Source organism: Vanellus vanellus (assembly GCF_965231255.1).
Source record: "Vanellus vanellus genome assembly, chromosome: 3".
NCBI classification, from domain to species: domain Eukaryota; kingdom Metazoa; phylum Chordata; class Aves; order Charadriiformes; family Charadriidae; genus Vanellus; species Vanellus vanellus.
The window spans coordinates 17,541,411-17,563,060 of NC_138907.1; the positions used below are offsets into that span (position 1 = coordinate 17,541,411).

Genomic DNA, 21,650 nt, shown 5'->3' on the forward strand with positions numbered 1-21,650 from the left:
AATCAAAACTAAGCCATCTTAGTACGACACCCAAATCGGGCAGCAGGGAATATGTCTACGTAGCCCTAAGACAAATGCAATTTTGCTTCAAATGCAGATGCGTGGTTCCTTTTTGAAGTCACGTAGCCTAATAGCCACATGCGACAATTATTTATTTAAATTTAAGTAAAGGCAGAGATGCTTATTTCTTGTCTCAGTGTTTGATGGACCTGCAGGGTGGCATTAGAGCTCTTCCAAGAACCAAGATATTTATAGATTTGATGAGAATACTTTGCAGTTGGTTTCTTTTGCTTTCCAATAAAAAGATTTCAGAGTGTTTTTCAAAATGCCACGATATAGAACGACCATTCTTAAAAGTGAGCAGCAACAGATACACCCACTTTACACGTTCTTATATCTCTCAGGGAGACATTTCACTTGCAGAAGTCCCAGACATCATGAGCAAGAGATTTAGGAATTGTGATAAGAATTCATTTTTTGAAAGTTTGAAAATTAATTTCCCGGATTTTTTTTTCTGCTTTTCCCTTCTAATTTTCAGATTCTTGAGTTTGATAAGACTGTCTTGTGCAGTGCAAGTCAATGCAGTAGACATTTCATAGGGCTCTGAGCTCACCCATGCCAATTGCCTCCTTGCTTTAGTTAACTCAGGCAGTGCCATTTAATAAGTAGACTGACATTTATCTACTGTAAATGTATATAGTTCTAATAATTTTTTTTAAATTTATAAGGCAACTCTAGAAGAATACGTTAATTACCTAGCACTAAAAAATTGTTCCCGAGCCCTCTTAGAATGCAGCTGTTGCATTAGAAATGGAATTGTATTGTCTCAGCCTTACAGCTTGCTGAAAGCCAATGAAAGTTCGGAGTAATTCTTCTCTGAGGTTGTTTTGAACTTCAGATCAGCGGCTGCAACGCTCAGTAGTTCCGGAGCCGTGCACAGTCATTTAGCTGGTGGGTGCGGGAATGGGAGGGGTGAAATGAAGCTTTCTGAAAGGTTATCGTTTTGGTCCAAACTGTGGTCCAGAAGGGGAACGTGAATGTTAGTCTTCCTGCAAAACCTTGCCATTAGCTTTACATCCTGGTGTTTAGCTTTCCTATTTTAGCTTTTCATCACCCAGCTACACTTCTTATTTTTGTTTATTTGAGAATGGTTTTACTGTTTCATTTTTTGGATCCCAACTGCTACTGCTTTTTAAAAAACGTATGGATTGGCACAGGAATTACGTTCTCCATAATCCCAATTGTCTGGATCATTTTATCTGTCATTCTTCACATCAAAATGTCACTTGTCCTCCCACTCTCAACTCTTAAAAGCTATTAATTTGCCTCCCTCTTCATTGGCCTTGTCCTTTTCTCATATTTGAAATAACAGGAACCAAAGGGGTTACTGAAGTCATCACTTCTAGCATATCTGTCTCTTGTAAGCTGTTAGACACTTAGTCTTAGGAATAAGCTTTCTCCATGAATAGTCCTGTAGGTACTGCTCCATCTCAATAATGCCGCAGAATCTATGTGGATTTGAGCTACTCCTAACAGTAGGCTGGAACTTAAGGGAGAAAAGCATGATGTTGTTGACAGTGACAGGTTAATGACTTTTTTTGTATTTTCCTTTGGGATAGGACATGCAAAAGGATACTTCTCTCCATTCAAATTCTTCCCATGGCTCAGTTCAGCTTTTTCCCCATAACCTTTTTCTCAAACCAGAGTTGCTTCTCCACACCCGCTCCTCCACTTCCACACTGATGCTGGTGAAGCTTATGTTTCCTAACAGATACTTCTACAAGGCAAAATATATGATTCTTAGGACCATTCCACTATTATGTTTTCACTTCAGAGGCTGTAACCTGAGATCCCATTAGATTTCTTCTTTTGCTGCCTGGTGGTGAGTCAGCAAAAGGATCCACCCGATGCTCTCAAAGCTCTCAGGTCAACATTTCCCTAGAAAGAATACATTCAAGGGATGGCCAGAGCCCACTCAGTTTTATTGAAAGAGCCATAACTGTACGTTTATATGACGATTGCCCATAATACGCGTACTTCTAACCAGAGTTCCCAGTTCAAAATGAGAGCCTATGCAACAAGCAGTTTGAATATGGTAAACCTATATATCATAGAAAATACCTGTTAGCTAGATTTTACTGATTAACGAGATTTGTGGTTAAAATAGAGCTTCTTTTCTAGGGTAAATATGTTGCAGTTTGTAGTGGCTAACAAGCCTCAGTCTGCCACTACCAGCTTTGCTTTCTGTGCACCTGTCTGCTAAATAATAAATGGAAAGATGAAATTTGCAACAAATTTCATATGGGACATAAAAACGTAGACCAGATTAGGAGCTGCTAAGCAGCAATCCCATCAACTTGTCTGGAACATAAAGTCACAAAAATTATAATTGCAGATTTCATTGTGGTATACAAACTGCTAAATGTGCCATAATTGGGTGAAGTCATAACAAATTTATTAGCATGCAAAACTTCGTCAACATATTTTGTTTGCGTTACGTTTTGTATAGTAAGGCAACACATATTGCTTTCACAGTCTCTCTATATTCCCCTCTCCTACTCTAAATACTAATAACAACATGAAGAATGATGATTATGGTAATTTATTATTATTATTATTATTATTATTATTATTATTATTATTATTGTTATTATTAATGTTTCCTCAGTTTCATGTCACAGAGGAAATAGTAAAGCCTTTTCTTTTTTTAGACATCTTATGAAAAATGTTAGTGGAAAGCTATCCAAAAAAAAAGGACCTGGGATGATTTACTGATTTTATATGACGAGTTATAAAACTGTGGGTGGACAAATTGCCATTCTGCACATCAGGACTGCTGTTCCAGCCTTTCCTGAGCTCTGTACAGAGCTCTGATTTCTGCTGGAACATTTGTGCTACACAGTTTATTTGTTCCTGTTACAGTGGTCTAGTATTTTATTTGTTAGCTATTATCTAGCCACTTCTGTAGCTATTGAAATGTTCCAAAACACAGCGAGGTCCAAACTGGGTCAAATGAAGTGAAATCATTGAGTTTAATGGCAGGGAAATGTAGACCAGGGAAAAAGCCTTATAGTTTTTAGCATACGCACAAACAGTTCTTTTTCTGCAAATTACAGTTAAATCCTTCTCGCACTCAGGACTTGCCAAATGTTTAAGTTAGAAAACCTCTCCTGCTCTCCAGCAGAAATGGGTTGAATAGAAGTTTTAGCAGTCTTTAAGCAAGAATATGTGGTATTCGTTGGTCTTGGAAGTTTTAAGAGAAGACAACTTTCAAAGTGCAAAAGTGGTTGTCTAGAAACAAGATTTTTTTGAGGTTCAAACAAGTGTCTTTCTGCCAACAGAAGTTCAAATGTTGCAACCAAATAAAATATTTCTTCATCTCTTGATCAGCATTTGTCTGGCAGCTCTTGGGTTCCACTTGCCACGACAGGGTTAGACTGGTATCAGATCTTGTCCTGTGCTTGTTCTGTAGGGCAACAGGATAAGAATAGTCAGGTCAGAGAGTTTGGTGATGTATACCAACCGGTAACGTTCATTACCTTTCCTTAGCCCTGATTCTCAATTCTAAGGGAGGAATGGGATCAGTTATTTTCCTAGGTTTTTAAGTAAGAGCCAATAATATAATAGATGCTTATGGACTGATCTTTGAGCATGTGTTGATTTTCCTACATCTTGATCAGGCTCATTGCATTGCAGAAAACAGCTGGCCACGGTCCGAAATCTCCGTAACATCAGTATAGCCGAGAGAGCAAATGAGTCACTACTTAAGACTCCTCTTACAGTTCGGTCACTGCTTTGGGGAAGGCTTTGTCCTGTCAGTTTGGGGCTTTGCATAGAAACTGCTTCCTGCATGGGTGCATCCTCTGCTGTGTGAGAACATGGATAGATGGATATGGCTGGGAACCATACGTTCTCAAACGCTTTGTGGAGGTTTAGATTTGATCCCAGAATTGATATGTATTTTTCTAACGGGCAGAGCTGTGAAATATGCACTGTGAATGATTTATGCTCATTATTAGAAGTTTTGCTCTTCTTTTCCTGTCACAAATTATTGCACTGTATTCCTGGTGCATCTGGCAGCAAGATAACATTGCAGTAGGAGGTGAAGTGACTCCTATAATTTATACATCACTGCAAGTGCCCTAGTTAATTCACTGCACAGAATTCTTTGTGCAAGGAGCTGAAACAAAGAAAAATAAAATTACAGTTAGTTCATAGGGCTACTGTGTTCATTATGACTCGAGACACAAGGGGAATATTTGTGCCTCAGTCCAATTATCCTGTAGTTCTATATGCATTTCCAGTCCTAGAAAGACTGCTGGGTTGCCTTGAATCAGCCTTTTTAAACGCTTAGCTGAAATACATATAGACGTGTTTGTATGAGGCACTACAGGGTGAAAATTATGCTTTATTTACAAACTTTCCAAATGTTAGCACTTATCATGTCTAAACATAAAGAAATTGAGAGGCTTCAGATATAGATTAATTTTCCTATAATTGAAGTTAAAATGGTTGTTAAGGTTATTTAATTTTTTAATAAATCATAAAGCCCCCCCAAAGCAACAGAAAGTAAATGTTGCATTTTTCAAAATTGTTTTCTTGTGAACTGAACCATTTTCTTGTCAATCGACTGAGCTGTATCTGTCACTGTGAATTACAAATAAGATATTTCTCATTTGAATTTGATCAAAAAGAATTTTTTCCTAAATTGTCTGAGAAAATGAGGTTAAAAATTCTAATTGATCCAACACTGATCTCCACTCTTTGCCAGCCATGTCATTGAAACATGGGAATACTGAGTAGAATTGTATCTTCCCAGCCAGTCCTAAGGATTTTCACGCATTCCCAGTGTTGGGAGCAGCTGAAAGCAATAGCATGTGCTTAAAGGAAGGGTTTTCTTTCAGTCTACCAAATCATTTTTCAATACTTTAGAGAATTCTGACTCCTCACATGCATGTTGGTTATGGTTGGGTTCATACCTTTACACATCCTTTCTTTTTGTAACCTCAATTGGTATAGGGGATTTGTGACCAACATGAAATTATTTTAAAGTTTATTTTTTAAGCACACTGTAAGACAAAATGCAGCTGTTTTTAGCTAAACGTGCCCTTTAAATGTGAAAAACTCAAGAAGATACCCCTTGCTGAACACATGTATTTCAAAAAGAGGTTTAATACAGAGATGACAGCACAGGCTAATGCTTTCTAGCATGTATTAATTGCAGTCATAGTGATATGAATATATCAGAAGGCAGAATATGGATGGAAACTGGGGAGCTGGCTTTTTTCCTGAGCATAATGGTTTTCTATCAATGTACTATCAGGGGCTCACTATGCTGTAAGACCGGTAAGAAATATTGACATCAGGTTGCTATAAATCACACAAAGCTCTCTGTTAACTTGCACGAGACCTTCTCCACTGGTGCGTAAATGACGAACGGATTTTCATGTGTGTGAACTTTGAGGGTGCCTTCATATTCCACTCATATTCTTGCTAAAGCTGGACGTTCTCACTTCTTATAATGAGTATAAAACTGGCAAACAGTTGTGATGTAAATACTGGGGTTATTAGTGCGGCAGTGCCTAAAGCTCTACTTCATGCTTCAGACGTATGCAGACAACATGAAAAGACAGGTCTTGTTCAGAGAAATTCATTAAGTGACAATTATTAGTACTACTGTTACATGTTCAGTGGTCTGGAGTTAGACATCTCCACAGCACAGACAAAACCAGATGGTAATGTTTCTAGTAGTTTGAAGAAATTTAGTCATTTTATAAACAATAATTCAAGAAAAATGGGCACATTACTCAATGCTCCAGAAGGGGTGGTCCAACAAAAGAAGGTGGGGTGTTTTTTTTCCCTTCCTTTAAAGATGTAAAACACTGCTTGTGACGCAGTTCCGAGGTATTTAGAGGCAAAGTTGAAACACGTGATCCTGCTGCCATACCAGGACTGGGGTATGAATGCAGAGAAGCAAACCAGCCACTCCATGTCGCTCATTCACAAACACATGTGGACGATACGTGTCATCCCTGCTGACTTCCATGGAAGTCCCTAGGTTTTTCACATCGGAATCATGGACAATAAAATGCCCATGAATATATTGTGCGTTTATTCAGGTGTAGAAATGATAATGTTAGTCAATCAGAGGCAAGCGTACAACCCCTGCATGAGATAACGTGAGTTGGAGGAAGCGAATGGCGAGCAGGTTAGAGGTAAGGATGGCGGTTCTGTGGGCAAGGCTGGAGGACAGGAGGAGAAGTCTACTCTCGTGCAGCGCATACCGAGGTAGAGGAATATGGCCGTGTTTCATTGCTGAGGTTATTTTAGGGAAATTACCTGTCTCACAATCCATTTAATATTCATTCTCTCTCGTTTTCTCTGTCCCTCCCCACAAGTATATGCATGTCCTCTTAAGGGCTAATCTTCCTAACTTCCCTAGAAAAATTGGCAGGAAACACTGTTGCTAGCATATAAGCAGTTGCTTTATTCTTTTTGCTACTCCCAGATAAAGAACCTGCCCTACAAGACCAGTCCAGCATTAACCAGAGAGTGCGATATGTCCAGAATGACTCCCCCCAAAAAAGGAAATAAATCTAACAAAGTACAAAATTACTGAATAAGGTATTACACAGACCTTAAAGAATTGACTGCTAATGCAGTGGCTTTGTCAGACCCAAAAAAAAGGAATTGGATCTATGCCTGTGCTGTCTTAAACAAAGCAGTCCTGATTTTCAAAACTGATATTCGATATTTTCAATAATATAATTAATGAAGTCCCAGTTTCTGTACATCTGTACATGTATCCCTATATGTGAAAATAGGTTCTAGGCAGTTCTAAATCTTTTGTGATTCTCGGTTGTTAGCCACAGAAAAAAAAAGATATGTGCACTTTGACAGCCTTCACTGTGAGCGGTTTCCACCATTTTCAAAAAGGTATAGATCTTTTTAATCTGGAATCAAAGAATCACTTTACTGAAGAACAGGGTGTAAAATACCACCACCGCCCCCCCCAAAAAAAGAAAGTTTTTGAACTATCATGAAAGATTTTTTATGTATATTTCAATAGATAAACTACATTGTTCGTTTAGATGCTAATAATCAATCTTTCTTTTTTAAAATACCAAGTCCGATCTTACCCGTTATGTGGCCCATGTTGACCATGCCAGTTGAAGCTTTCTGAACTCTAACAGGGAGCAATCTCTATGTTGTCTTTTAAGGTACGGTCTTTCCAGTTTGGGATAGAAGCACCATACACAAGTAAAGTGTAAGATAACCAGGACTGACCTGTCCTAACCTGCATCCTGAGAAAGGAGTTTGGTTTTCAGGTTATTTTGTAAACGTTAGATTTACTCTGAAACCAATTAAAGCCACATAAAGACTACGTGGACTCTCAAAACATTTACCATGGTTGGATTTCACACGCTGACATTGGCTGAAAAATGCAGGAAATAAGTATATTATTAATTGTAAAACTGAGGTTTTCAGAAACAGTTAAGTAATTTGGAGACTTGAGTGATACTTTTGTCTGATTAAATAAGGAATTTTGGAAAGGGAGAGGATTTGCTTGCGCAAGGGGTAAAGTAAATGGCTGATCCCATCTGGAACAGGTTCCATTAATTTTCTTGGCAATCTGCTGAAAAATCCTAAATTAAGGTGCATAATCCTAAAAATTGGTCTTTTGAATCAAGCTTACACTTAGAATCAAGACTGCATATATATTTTTGACATGAATAAATGAATTTTTCTAGTTTGTTTTAAATTAGACAATGTGCCACTGATATCCTGATTAATGCAAGTGCATTGTGTTCCTTGAGCTACCCTTACTCTGGTTTCATTGGCTACATCTACTGCACATATTTTCTTGTGTGCTGCATTGTAGGCACTAGCAACATCAAAACTACTTCTTGTCACTTTGTAATGCATATGCGTTGAATTTGCCTCTTTTTTGGGGGAAAAAACCCACAGGATCTCAGGACCATTCGTCGTCCTTGGTTTTATGGACATGGTAGTAGAAGGCAGGCAATAATTTGCAAAGATATAAAAAGGTTTATAGCCAAAACACTGGCCTGATTTAACATCGTATTGCTCAACTTCTAAGCCAAGGCTTTCTCTCAGACCAAATTTGAACAATGCGATGTTAAACCAGGTCCTTTAAGATTCTACTAGAAATTTGCTTTACCTCAGCTGCTATTTGGAGGAAGGATCAGGCAGAAAGATGAGAATCTGAGGCAGCCACCCCTAGCAAACGGGGACAATACAGTTTTGCTAAGGAAGGGGGAAGCGGAGAGCCCTGCAGGCGGGACACAGGGCAGAGGCCAGGGCTGTGCCTCTCGGAGTTGAATGACACAGGGCACTGTCTATTCCAGTGCTCTTCTGCAGCTCAGGTTTTCTGCATTCACACCGGGCAATCACAGGTGTGCAAGCAAACCCTTGTGCTTCTAGCTAACCTGATAAATTCCATTTTTATGGTGCTACAAAGTAGTTGGTGTATGCCAGCTGCAGCTTATCAACTAATTACCATGTTAACAGACTGCTGGCAGCCAACAGGGTTGCTTGCCCTGCTGCCAGACAAAGGAGATAAGGGCAAATGGTGAACTTTTTGCTGGTGTTTTCTAGCGCTCAGTACAGTGTGAATTTTCATTATCTCTTGCATACCTAGTAGTCGGACCGTTGCTGCTAATTTTCAGCCACTTGCTAACACCTAATTTAAATCTCTGTGGAAACACTGGGGGGTTTTAGTGTGTGACTAGTCATTCGACAGCCTGCAAAGCGGCAGGTGAATGCTGACAAGTTTGAGAACTAGGTATTCTCGGAGGATATTGCTCATAAATGGAAGCGGGGGAAATTCAAGGCAAAAGTAACCTGTAATGAGGATGCGTGTACCCGAGTTAGTCTAACCTTAGGCTCTCTTCTTCTAACTATATAAAGACCTGAATGGAACCTTGTTCTACTGTGTTGACATGCTATTCTGGCCCATAGGTTTCAAAACCGGCACTTCTCCTGAGGTTAAGAGCCATGGTCTAGATTTGGGACTTTGACAGTTTAAATGTAAGCTGGCTTAAATGGTAGATTCTGATCTAGACACAGCACGTGTTGTGAACATACCCTTTAAAAATTACAGAAAAGGGATAAAGGAAAGGAAAGATGAAAGCAGTGAGAACATGAGAATCAGATTCCAAAATAAGACAAAGCTTTATAGATATCTCAATCTTTTTCCTTGTGCTAACATCAGAGGCACCAGTATTGTTTCATAAAATGTGATGAGAAAAGCACAGAAAAACAAGGTGGTCTTATTCATTTTGATAATTTTATCGTCAGAAAAAGAACATTAATTACATCAAGTGTAATTTGTATCAATCCTGAAGTCCATTTAAGTTTTTCTTCCCACCCCTTAGAAGCGTATAAGGTCTGGGCTGTAATACGATTCAAGCTGAATAAGCGTAGATGTATCTGCAAGTTGTATGGGAGCCTTTGCTTAGCGGGTGTAGTTTGGTATTTGTAGCAGTCGCGCTTCCAGCGTGTGCATGTACATTCTGAAAACCCGGCCCCTTCTTTTCCCAGGCATGTTATCAACTTTGTCAGTAATGGATCTGACTTGATGATGGTATTTAGAGCAAATTGAATGCAGCGTGCTTTCAGCTCCAACATTCAAGCCATATATGTAACGTTTGTGGCACAGACATTTATCTCTTCATGTAGTAGCTGCTTAGTGAGGGAAGACAGTCAGGGAATCACCCACGGTTGCAAAGATGAATGTGGGTGTCTGCACCTCCAGCTCATTTCACGAGCAAGAATCATTCCTTGCTCTGCAGGCCAAGCCATCAGATTCCTCAGTCTTTACAACTACATTTTGATGCTCCCTTGCAGAAAGCTGGTTCCTAGATTAGGTGGTTTGGGATTGGGGTTTGGGTTTTTTTGCTTTTTTTTTTTTTTGATGAGACGGTAATGATAAAAATAGCAAGTAATGAAACCTTGGTCCTGCGAAGCTCAGTGGCAAAGCTTTTGCCAAGTTCAGTGGGGCCCAAATGTCACTGTCTCTAACACTGTAAGTTTATGGTACAATGAAGCCAATCTTACAGTTAGCTACCACCAAAAATTTATGTTTCCAGTGCCCCTGCCCTTTTCTTGCCATAACACCGGTGTTCATCTGAGTCTTCAAGGAGCTAGAGCTGCAAGCAACTAACTGAGCAAAAGATACCAGTTTAGCTGTCTGTACTGGTTCCCCACGGTCACAGCAGCTTAGCTCTAGCTTGAAACTGTGCTATCAGTAGTGTAATATTTGTGTTTTGTCTTCCTTATGTTATCTTATTTGCAAAAGCATTTAATTTTTTTCCCATTTAGGAATACCTCAATTTAAAATCTAGACTACCCACTGACTCTGCTGATCAGTCAAGATTTCTGAAGCAAAGTAACAAATTACCAAAGATTTCCCAGAACACACACAAAACCAGGCTAAATTACTCCATGTGGAAAAAAAAGCAGCAGAAGTGCAAAGGTGAATGACAAATGTAGTAGTGGGGAGAGGTAGGACTGACAGCTGAACTGGTAAAAGGAGAAAGGATCCATATTAGGAAAGGAGGAGTACTAATAGAGGAGCAATAGAACTGAAATTGTTAAAATTGTTAAAATATACTAATAAAGAGAGTAAGAGCACAGAGATGAAGACTGCTGAAAACATTATGTGATACATTGGTTTACATTTTCCATTTTGGCTAAAATTAAATTTAGTTTTGTGGAATACGTTTTCACAAAAGCTTCTTATTAAAGTGTGTGAAATATTCCCCATAGCTCTGCAGAGCATATTAACTTATAAAAACTATTGATTTTGTATGCTCTATCAATTGGCACTTTGCTACCAACTAACCTATCTCCCTTTAGACTTATGTTGACATTTAAAGATGAGTAAGACAACAGCCCTCCCACCTCTCCACCACAGGAAAAAAAAATGTTACTTGCAAAACCTGCAGCCCTAAAGAGTTGGTAGGATTTGTAAATGATTTGAAGTCAATCTGTGGCAAATCATTGCACTTGGAAATAAGCACTACGTTCTGTGCAGAGACATTGTTTAGCTTCTCACCAAAACAAAGTTTTGAGCTGTGGATGGTGTTTCGCTGCTAGACTATTTTTATGACTAAGTTAACGTCACTTTAGAGGTATTTTAGTGCATTTTATCTTTCCTTCTGAGAACCTTCCAAATTTCAATTTATAGGAAGTAAAGAACCTGGGTTTGCGCACCAAAGAGTAGAACAGTTATCTTAATAATTTTCTCTTAAACACGTTTGAAAGTAGGTTATTGTCTTGTTCCCTCAAACTCAGTAAACGTCTGACAGATTTCATAGAACAAACGCAATGGCATGAGTTCAAGATGGCGAATGTAGCTACTCTGCTCACAAGCACCACACCTCTCCACCACATCACAGCGTGTTGTGTGCGCAGGTGTCGGTCCCCATTCTCTTTGAATCACGATGCCGTTATGATCAAGGAGCATACAGTGTGTGTTCGGCAGTGCAGCTAGTTTTGTGGTACTTCTCTCACATGGATTAGATCGTGGCTTTGGATATAGACTGTTCCAAGTCTGATGAAAGTTTGTCACTCAGCTATAGCAGCCAAACGTTGAACCACCTCATACTCCTTCCCTCCCATGGCAGCTTAGTCATTGATGGACATGCCCTGGGGAGGCAGCTCTTGCCTTCTCTCGAGAGCCACTTGAGGCTGGGTAGGAAGGGAACAGGCTGAGGTACCCCTATACTCAGACCAGGGTGGGTTTGAGCTTAGTCTCGTGCACAGGTTTACAGCAGATCCTCATCCTGGTTTTGCGATTGGGCTGCATCTGTCCCACCAGTTCAGCAGAGGAAGCACTGAGATTTGTTTTTCAGACATACTCGTAACGAGACGTTGAAATTGCAGTGAGCTCAGAAACCAGTTCACCAGAATCCAACAATGCTGCAGAAAGTCGACCACAAACAGGTCTACAATGATAGCACACAGAGTGAAAATTAATATGTGTCCTGTAAATAATTGCCTTCATGCCTCATTGCAAAAGCAGTAGTTAAACATTCTTGTATTGTGAGTAATTTCCTATTCACAGTTTGTGGGAAGGCATAAATGTAAAGAAAACAGGTTTGGGGTCCCTTTGTTGGGTTTTTGGTTTTGTTTTTAAGTCTGCTAATTTCAATTCATGAACACCATGGGAGCCTGCAATTCCAATTTTCTTTTCACAGTATTAATGAAAACTGGGCACTGAAAATAGTCAGATTTTTCCCTTTAAATTTTAAACCACTTAGAAATACAGTCAAGAATAATAACCTTCTAATCCATTATTACACAATGTAAAACTGTGCTCAATTGCTATTATTTCATGCAAGGTTTTTCATAAGTGATAGAAGAGGCTTTTAAAAATCAGTTTCGTCTAAGCTGGTCTTTGAGGCAATCCAAAAAGGCTGGTTGTATGCTGTTGAGAGGAAGAGTGGAGCATCAGGGAAGTTAAGAAGAGATCATTGGACCACAAGATGACTTTTATGTCCTCTCCCAATTATGGCACGGTATTACAGTCTTTATGATTTTCTCTTGTTCCTAATCAGACCATCCTCAACTTATAGATTGTTTCAGGATTTTTTGGAGATTACTTTTTATTCTTAAAAATCGGCATCATTTTAATGACATTTAATCTTAACATTCACCTATAAGGTATTTTGCTTCTCATTTACAATAGGAAACTTCATCCGGGATGAAGTCAGTGTCTTTTTGATGCTGCAGACACTAACAGAGAGGCTGCAACCGAGCAGCAGACGAGGTTACCCATAGACATACCTCTGCTGCTGTGCCAGGAGCCAATGGCTCTGCCTGGTTCAGCTACCGAAATGCTTGGAAGAAAAACATATCACGTGTTTCTCAAAGAGTTGGGAAGCAAAGAGCAAGACTTCTGTAACCTTATAATCTTCCCTTGCTCTTCACTGAGATCATCTGTTGTCCCTTGCAATAGTTCCTGTCTTGCGGGAGAAAAAAAATCCAGGTAAATTCCCCTTGGGTACTCAAGTCTTAGTCAAATAAAGGCCCGACTTAAATAGAAGGCAGCTGTTTCAGCAGTGTTATGGATGGGGATTTGTTTATTTACATAGATTTCAGAGGAAGTGTAGGCTGGCCTTTTCCCAGTGGCCTTTTCCTCCCTGTCTCAGAATAGGATGCTTGCTTTAGCACGTGCTCCATTAGCCTTTCCTACCTAAAATGCTCACAGGCAAAGCCATGTGCTTTGCAAAACTTTGCTCCTTCATTTGTCTTGAGACGCCCTGCTAGGTTAAAAGCATATTTTAATGTAAACGTAAGAAAAATAGCAAGAAGTCATTTCCCTTGCTGAACTGCTCCTTTTACAGAAGTCCAAACAAATGAAACAACAGATGCTTTGAAAATGTTGTGAGTTTAAATAACATGAATGTAGTGGTTGAATATTCTTCAGACAGATGGGATAAATGAGATAATTGTGAAAACATCCTTAAAAATAAAAGGATGCCATCAGGTGAAAGGCAGGAGTTTAGGTAACGTTGAAAAATATTCCTTACATGTTTTTTTAGGTTGCAATGCTAAAAGAATGTTTTCCTCTGAGCAAGCTGTTAAGTGTCATTTAGTAGACATTAATTGTAAATTTAGTTGACGGCATTTGGTCCAAATGTCTGCATTTTTAAGAGAAAGAGCAGCTGTTAGTCCATCAGGTACTGACCGGGTTTATTCAGTTGCTTCTATTATTTCTCAGAAATTAATTTCCTGAAATCACATACAGTAAGATAAGACTTTGTCTCATTTTTATTCACTATGGAAATACTCAGGAGTCTTTATTCTGCAACAATGCATTGGCTCTTCTAAAAAAATAAACTACACCCTATGAATAAAAGAATTTCCATTTTCTACAATAGCTACAATGAAGAAACAGGATCCAAAACAGTCACTGACTACTTTGGGACAGACCACGTGTCTTAGTAGGGCGGTATCTACCCTGAAATGAGGAAAAATCTTAGTCTTCTGAAGCAAAACTTCAAGATCTCTTGTGTAGTCACAGAAATACCGTTTGTACGAACTTGTAACAACTAAGAACTTTCAGAGGGGAAAAGAAAGTTAAAACACTGTTTGACACAAATGACAGTTTTCTTGAGTCTTACCGTGCTGCCTCTGTTCTTTCAGCCAAATAAAATGTCACCTTCTTTAAACCTATGTGGGATAACTGCCAGGAAGTGGTGTTTCAACAGTAAGAACACAAATCACCAATAAATAAATGATGAGTAATACCAAGGTTGGGAGGGAACTTAGTTCTTTTGGGGATTTGTGGCTTTTTTGCTGTGTTTTATTATTCATAGGCCAATTGTGGATGTATGTAGCTGGTGGCTGCTTTTAATTCTGGTTCTCCAAACTTGTTGCAATTTTTTGACCGGTGTTGATAGTTTGAGTGGCATTACCTTTATTGTAGCATTCTTAAAATCATCATCTTCCTATTATGTCTTTACAGTGCAAAACAAGTGGCTATGGGCCATAGTATGCTTTTGTACACCTTGAGCAAGACACTTCTCTGATACACTTCAATAAAATGCTAGTTGTAGGCAAGGTCTGATAAAGCTAACATTATGAATATATTGTAAAAACAGTGTTTAATAATACTCTTAGTTAACATTTATGTTTTACTGACTGCATTTTTAGCCAGGCATAATGATTTAAAAAACGGTTTCTATAAACCAGCCTGGACGCTTAATGAGAGTGTTCTGCGCTGCTCAGTTGGAAACCTTGGTTCACTCACTGCTCTTTTCTTGCTCCTAAGCTCAGCCAAGGTAGGCAGTGCTGAGTGTTCACAGCCTCTCAGGACTTTGGAAATGCTGGTAGAGTCAGAGGAATATTGCATAGACCCAGGTCACTTCATTTTGGTCCATGACACTTGCTAAGTTACAGAAGAAGATCCGTCTCAGCTATTGCCACTTAATTCTATACAAATCACGAATCTGCCTCTCCTCCTTCTGCCAAGTGCAATAAGGAAAGCAGATCATGGGAAATGCATGTGTTGTGTGTGCTGTGAGCATTTAACTTAGAAATTCCTCCTGGAATGAGGCTTCCATTCCACATGGCTGTGCAAGGGGACAAAATGTGCCAGACAACACAATAGTTCCTATCAAGAAGACTTTACAGTCTGAAGACATAGGTCAGTTCAGTTCATATCACAACTGAAAAGACCAGAGTGTGGCCTGAGAGGTGGGTTCTTAGAAGGCTGAGCCCTTGCTCTGTGCAATTTGAGATTTTTTTTCTGGTCATAAAGTGTTGCTTGAAGGAATGTCTGGTGTTGGTGTCAATGACAAAAAGAGGGAATGGGAGAAGTTAAAAAGTGCTCTAAAGTGTAGCCATATGGAAGGAGGACTCTGGGAATTAGAAAAGAGAAGGAAGAGTTGGATAGCTTTCTAAAAGTAACAAAGTAAATATAATTAATTTGGGAAAAAAAAGATAAAATATTGGAAGGAATGGAGAAATTAAAAACCTTGCTGAGGGAAGTCTAAAGGAAAGCTGAGGATACCTTATTTGTAGCCACCTTATTGGATGCTATCTTTTATTATTAAGAGGAATTTTGATTTTTTCCCCCATTCTGTTTGGTAGTCTGTCTTATTATCACTGTCTTCTCAATAACTACTATAGTGACACTTTTTGTTCTTTACAGGAGAGAAAGAGAGAGGGAGGGAGTAGGAGAGGGAGGTCTTTTCCTCCCAGATGTTCATCTTCTGGCATTTAAATTGTGGCACGTCTGTTATTTCAGATTATTTTGGCACTCTTTGCTTAATAACAGCATTTGGAGAAATTACACTTTTGAAGGCTAAAATGAGATTTTCCTTGCTGTCCTTTTCCCCGTTTAAAAGCCTGTTTACTTGTGCTGGCAGACATGAAAATGGAATGGGCTGCAGACCTAAATATTTTCGGACCGGTAGTTTAGGGTACATTGATAGGCAGTCCTGACCTCGTGAGTGCAATTAGAAAGATGCATGTTTGTAGCAGGTAGATATGACTAACTCCTCGATGTGCAAAGTCAGTAATAACCTCTCCCTTATTTCATTATCTACCTACAGCAAATCCTACCAGGGCAGGAGGAGGAAGGGAGTACCCTGGCTCGTCCGAGGTGATTCGTGAATCCAGCAGCACAACAGGCATGGTAGTTGGGATCGTGGCAGCAGCGGCGCTGTGTATCCTCATTCTCCTGTATGCTATGTACAAGTACAGGAATCGAGACGAAGGATCCTATCACGTAGATGAGAGTCGAAACTACATCAGTAACTCAGCACAATCCAATGGGGCTGTGATCAAGGAAAAACAGCCCAACAGCGCTAAAAGTTCCAACAAAAACAAGAAAAATAAGGATAAGGAGTACTATGTCTGATCTCAACATCTAAAAGAACGCTTGTATAGAAATAGTCTTCATTTTATCTGAGACATAATACAAACTTATTTACTTTACTTTTTATGAAGCACATTCAAAAACAAACAAACAAAAAAGACAGGGAATGCAATCAGAAAGGAAAGACTGTTTTTAAAAACAAGCATTTTATGCTCTTGTTTTTCAGAAACAGGAGCTGATAAATTCCCTAACATCCACAGTGTTTTCATTTACTCTGCCTGTCTTTATGTTGCTGGAACATTTCTGAAAGACAATGATGACACCACGCATTCATAAAGCAAGGAGTATTACTACAACATCAAGGCACAATATGAAACAAAACAAATTAAAAAAAACAAAACAGGAAAAAAAAGAAAAAAGAAGCTACCTATGATTCTGGATTTAGCCAAAGTGCTAGCGCTTTCTTGAAAAGTAAGTTAGTCTTATTGTCAGAGAAGACTGTCATTATATGTGGTGACTCAACAAGCAAACATAAAGAGTTTGCCGTCTGGTGCAGTGAAGCAGTGATTGGAAACTTGCATTTGAAACAAAGTGCTGGCTTTTCTGAAGACTTACGTAGAAATACTTTCAAAAAGCCCCTTTCTGGTTGTGAGAAAAATAGTACGGAGGCCTTATTTTCAAAAACAAAAACAAAAATCTGGAATATAAGGCACATTTCCACAAAAAAAAAATAAAAAAAGAAAAAACAAACAAGAGGGCATAGATGCAATCATTGGGAAATTTTCATGCACGCTTAATATGTTATTACATATGTTTATATAAAAACACATCTATATGTGCTTTCTGGACTGTGATAAGTGATGTTTTATAGCCTGTTGTATAGAAAATGCAAACTATATCTGCTCTTCAGCCATTTTTGGTAAACTCAATGTTATAAGTGTTGCTAGGTATAGAGAGTTTTATGACATCTGGAGCAACAGACATACTTCAGTTTTTTTGCAGCCATTATAAATTGTCCCAGACTTCTTCCCCTTTTTTTTTTTTTTTTGATTTACAGTGTAGTGGTTATACTAAGGGGGATGTGTATGAATGTATATAAGAGTCAGCTAATTTTTTTCTTACCTGTACAGCCTCTATTCTGTTGCAATTAAGTTTTAGTAGTTTGTATGAAAGAAGTGGACTAGAAAGCAAAAATATATCTCTACTGTAATTTGTCTTCTCCCTCCTGTCCCCATCTCTTGCTCCTGATATGCATCAATGAAGTTGATCAGAATGGCCAATTTTCCTAGAAATACACATTCATTAATTAGCTAAATATTTAGTGATTTAAACTGGCCTTCGGCTTCCAGTCAAAGCTTCACTATTGGAGAGCATGGTTTGCCTTACAGAAACCTTGTTCTTAAGACATTATGAGAATGATGAGTTTCTTGAGAATCTTAGGAAGTATCATATAGTGTTTATCTGGCATTCAGTTATGTGAACGACAGCTACTACAGCATTGGGTGGTAAAAGATCTAAAAAGACCCACTTTAATTATCCAGGCTGATTCTACTGCAGAATTTACCCCTTTCTCCAAAAAGGAAATAATTTTGAGGTGCACGATAGTATTTTTCAATGGTGGGCATTTTGACATATGGAAAAGTATTTTTAGCTAAGTTGATTGTGTAGTATTGCAAGACATCATAACCAGACAAATATAAGTTCATGTTTTAAAGTAACACATAGCTTTCCTTGCATATATAAAACATTAATGCATTTTAGTTAAACATATTAAATATAATGCTGTACTTTACGTGTTAAGTTTTTTTTTTTCTAGTATTATTTCATTAGGTTCACAGCAATAAATCATAGCATAACATTTTATTTACACGGAAGTTCAAAGGGAATACATTAGACAGAAAGAGGGTAGTTCAATAGAAATCAACCAAATCATTGGAAGGCCTCCTGGGAGGGATATAGATGTTCACAGTTTACAGACTGGAAGGAGAAATTTAAAATTAGCTTTAAACAGCAGGCACAAAACATTTTTTTGTGTGTTATTCACTACAGAGGATGAAAAAGGCTGAAACTGGTACAGCTATCTATCTGGGAGTCAGAGCACTTTAAAAATACATGTAGCTGACATGAAAACACCTCTCTTGAAGGCTGCCAACTACATCGAGGTGTGTCATGTTGCATTTGTAAAACAACTTCTTATTTTCATTAGCATTTATACAACAATGAGAACAGGTTCACAAAATCCATCTGATGTTCATTTCTTAGATTGTGGTTCACCTGTGGCATTCATAATTTCTCCCACCTTTATAAGACAGCTGTACTCAGGGAATGGCAGGGTCAGGTATACTGGAGGTCATTGCTGGAAGCAAGAGACTTCAGCTGGAGAGGGGAAAGAAGTTGAAAGCCAGGTGGTGTTCAGATTTCAGTGCTTGAAGATATGTAGAAGAACAAGAATAATCTGATGACAGGAGACTGGACATGACAGAATGTGGTTTGGGCGAGATGAAACGGTCTTTTCTGCTTGGTATTGATTGCATTAATGAAATAGCATGGTCATGTCAACTTCCAAGCAGTTTGGTAGATTAATCTTTAACTAAATCCACACATCAAGGAAAAAATGATCTGCTACTACTATAATAAGCAAACATGATTTTAACACTGTTTCTGAAGGTTCTCCTTTTTCCTCTTTGATTTCATAATTTAACAAAAAACATATGGATGTATCAGAAGTGCCAACAAGTGGATTTAAAATTCCTTTTTGTTTAAAAACAGCAGCAACAAACAAACAAACAAACAGACATAAACCAACTACCTAACATAAAATTGGATCCTTTCTCTATAATAACCTAATTTGTTTGACTGAGATGGCTTCATTTCTATGACTGTATTGTGTTGCCTTTTTTAACAAAACACTAAATAACGTGTGAAACTTTCAACCCTAAGACATCAAAGAGAGGCCCAATGCCCCTAACCTTATAGTGCTTTCTGTGATAGATATTTACGATTTTTTATTTGTTGCAAGGCCAATTTATTCATTATTGGAAATGCTAAGCAAGTGGAATTTACTGTTTTGTTAATAAAAATGTTTCTTAATACAGATGCTGGCTTGTTTCTTCTCTTGCTCTTAGATTTGGAGTATCTGTTCATCTTAAAGCAGTGAAAAAAAAATGGTAAATTGGGATGAAGTTACAGAAATTCATGTCAGGAAAAAGTGACCTGAGAGCTCTTTGTACACTTAAGTGAAAACCTTCTACAAGTCTTCTGTTCAACTGACCCCATTAGAAAAGTATGAATTACATTAATGCATTGTTTGGTTTTGCATAGAGTTACTTCATTTGAAATTGTCTAGCTTTTTTTTTTTTTTAATCAAGAAATTAAAACTTGATGTTCCCCTCCCCTGTGAATGAAAAAAGAATTCCCTTCCTTTTCCACCACTTTTTTTTTTCTGGTGGAAAGAAGATGGCAGAAGGTAAGGTAATGGGATGAAAAGTTAAAATGGAAAATATTTTCTCTTGTCTAGAAAATGGTTTAAAAATTAATGGAAAATGAACATATTTCAGGTCATTAAAAACATTCCTAGATAATAATTACAAAATTTCAACCGGAGCTAATCCATTACATAAGTACTTTCCTATTTAGCATGGCATTTAAATTCCTGGGTAACTTCAAGCAAACATCTAATCCTGTTGATTTAAGCAAGTGTCTAAAGTTGCCTAAATGTATTGCTGAATAGGATGGAGTTAAGCTTTTGGATCTAAACTCCAAATAGAATTTAAGTATGTATCTTCTTTAATCACATCAGTTGCTTCTCTGACTTCAATGGGATTTATTCATCTGCTTAATTAGGTATAGACTGAAGTATTTTAGATAAATTAAGTTCAGGAATATCTGGAGAAAACAGCCCCTATCTTCCATTGGTATAAACCAGTTTCTAGTTAAACTTGCATTCTAAACAGCTTTATACTCGGATTAGTACTTATGTATGTGTGTGTGTGGTTTTAAATAAATACTGAACATTCCATTTAGGAAAATGCTTTATACAGGTTTAAAGGAGCTATAACAATAGTGATTTTTTTTCTACCACAAAACCCCACATTTAATTATACACTTTTTAATTCTACATTGTATTTTTTTTTTCTTACATCTATACTGTGCTCTACCTTTTTCCAAAATCCTAATGGCCTCTCAGTACCTGCATCATCCATCATCAGCTAACTGCTTTAAGTGGTGGCCTCCATAATCAATCATCACTGTGGCCAAGTAGCTAAAAATCCCTCACAAGATGTGGAAAAAGAGAAAAAACTAAACAACTCCCCCAAAAGCAACTTAGAATAAGGAGCACACATGTAGGCTGTAAATGACAACTGTGTTTGTTAATTCCTCCAATATGACTTGCTTATAGTTCAACAAAACAATTTTAAATTGGGTATCTAGGTATGATTTTCATATTGATTATAGAAATTTGCTTCCAAGTTCAGTACAGTCCAGTTTAGAGGTGCTTGGAAGCATTGTGCTGGGGTAAGCCAGATCTGTCAGTACAGTTTTATTTTGAATGAAGGCTATTTGGTTTATCCCAAAGCCCCCACTTTGTTAGAATCTGTAAGAATTTCAGTGTTAAAATGTTTCTGGCCCTCATGAGAGTGTGGAGAAAGAGAAATCCACACTGCATGTAAATCAATTTGTGGATTGATGAATGCTTGGGGATGATAAAATTGCTTGCCTGCCAGCCTCTGATTTATCTGGATGGTATATTCCTCCTTTGGTTGGTCATTGCTTTCCATGAAACCAGAAGTATCCCCCATGGGTTAAGCTTCGAGCTAGAAATTCCAGAAAAGAAAAAAAAAAGTCATTGATACAGGTTTGCTCAATTTTGTGAGGAGCAGGGCCAGAACTCACCCAGTCCTTTACCCTTTTACTTTGAAGGCTTCTTCCTACTCAAGGTCTTCAATAGACTTCAACCATCAACTTTGACTTCTGGAAAAGAAAGTCTGACCCCTCACCTTTCTCAGTTGCTACCATAAAAATATCTTCATTTGTTGTTCAGAATAAGCAGATTTCCCTATGACAGTGCTCCTCCAGTGGGGCTGAATTGTGGTAGAGTTTGGGTTTTTTAAAAGAAAAAACATGGTGACATAAGGGGTAGAGTTATTTCAGAGCGTGGGATTCTCAGCGAGTAAATTGCCTTTAGGGACAGTAATTTCATGCTGGCGTACACTTGAGAGGTTTAAAAATCCAGGCCAGTAATCCTCAACAACATCCTTTCGGTAAACAATAAAGACATTAGCTCGTTTGTCAGTGA

At 38.2% G+C, this 21,650-nt stretch overlaps 1 protein-coding gene across 25 annotated transcripts in view; it reads left to right on the forward strand.

Annotated features, from left to right (window-relative positions):
- Window positions 1-17,381, forward strand: part of NRXN1 (neurexin 1) — a gene marked incomplete at its 5' end in the record, with an annotated part of 721,771 nt that extends 704,390 nt beyond the window's left edge. For all 25 annotated transcript variants that reach the window (XM_082481382.1, XM_082481373.1, XM_082481381.1 and 22 more), the window contains one exon: window positions 16,089-17,381. In XM_082481382.1, coding sequence (XP_082337508.1) covers window positions 16,089-16,396 — 308 coding nt within the window. In that variant the 3' untranslated portion in view covers window positions 16,397-17,381. The remainder of the gene's footprint in view (window positions 1-16,088) is intronic.
- Between the last annotated feature and the right edge of the window lie 4,269 nt (window positions 17,382-21,650).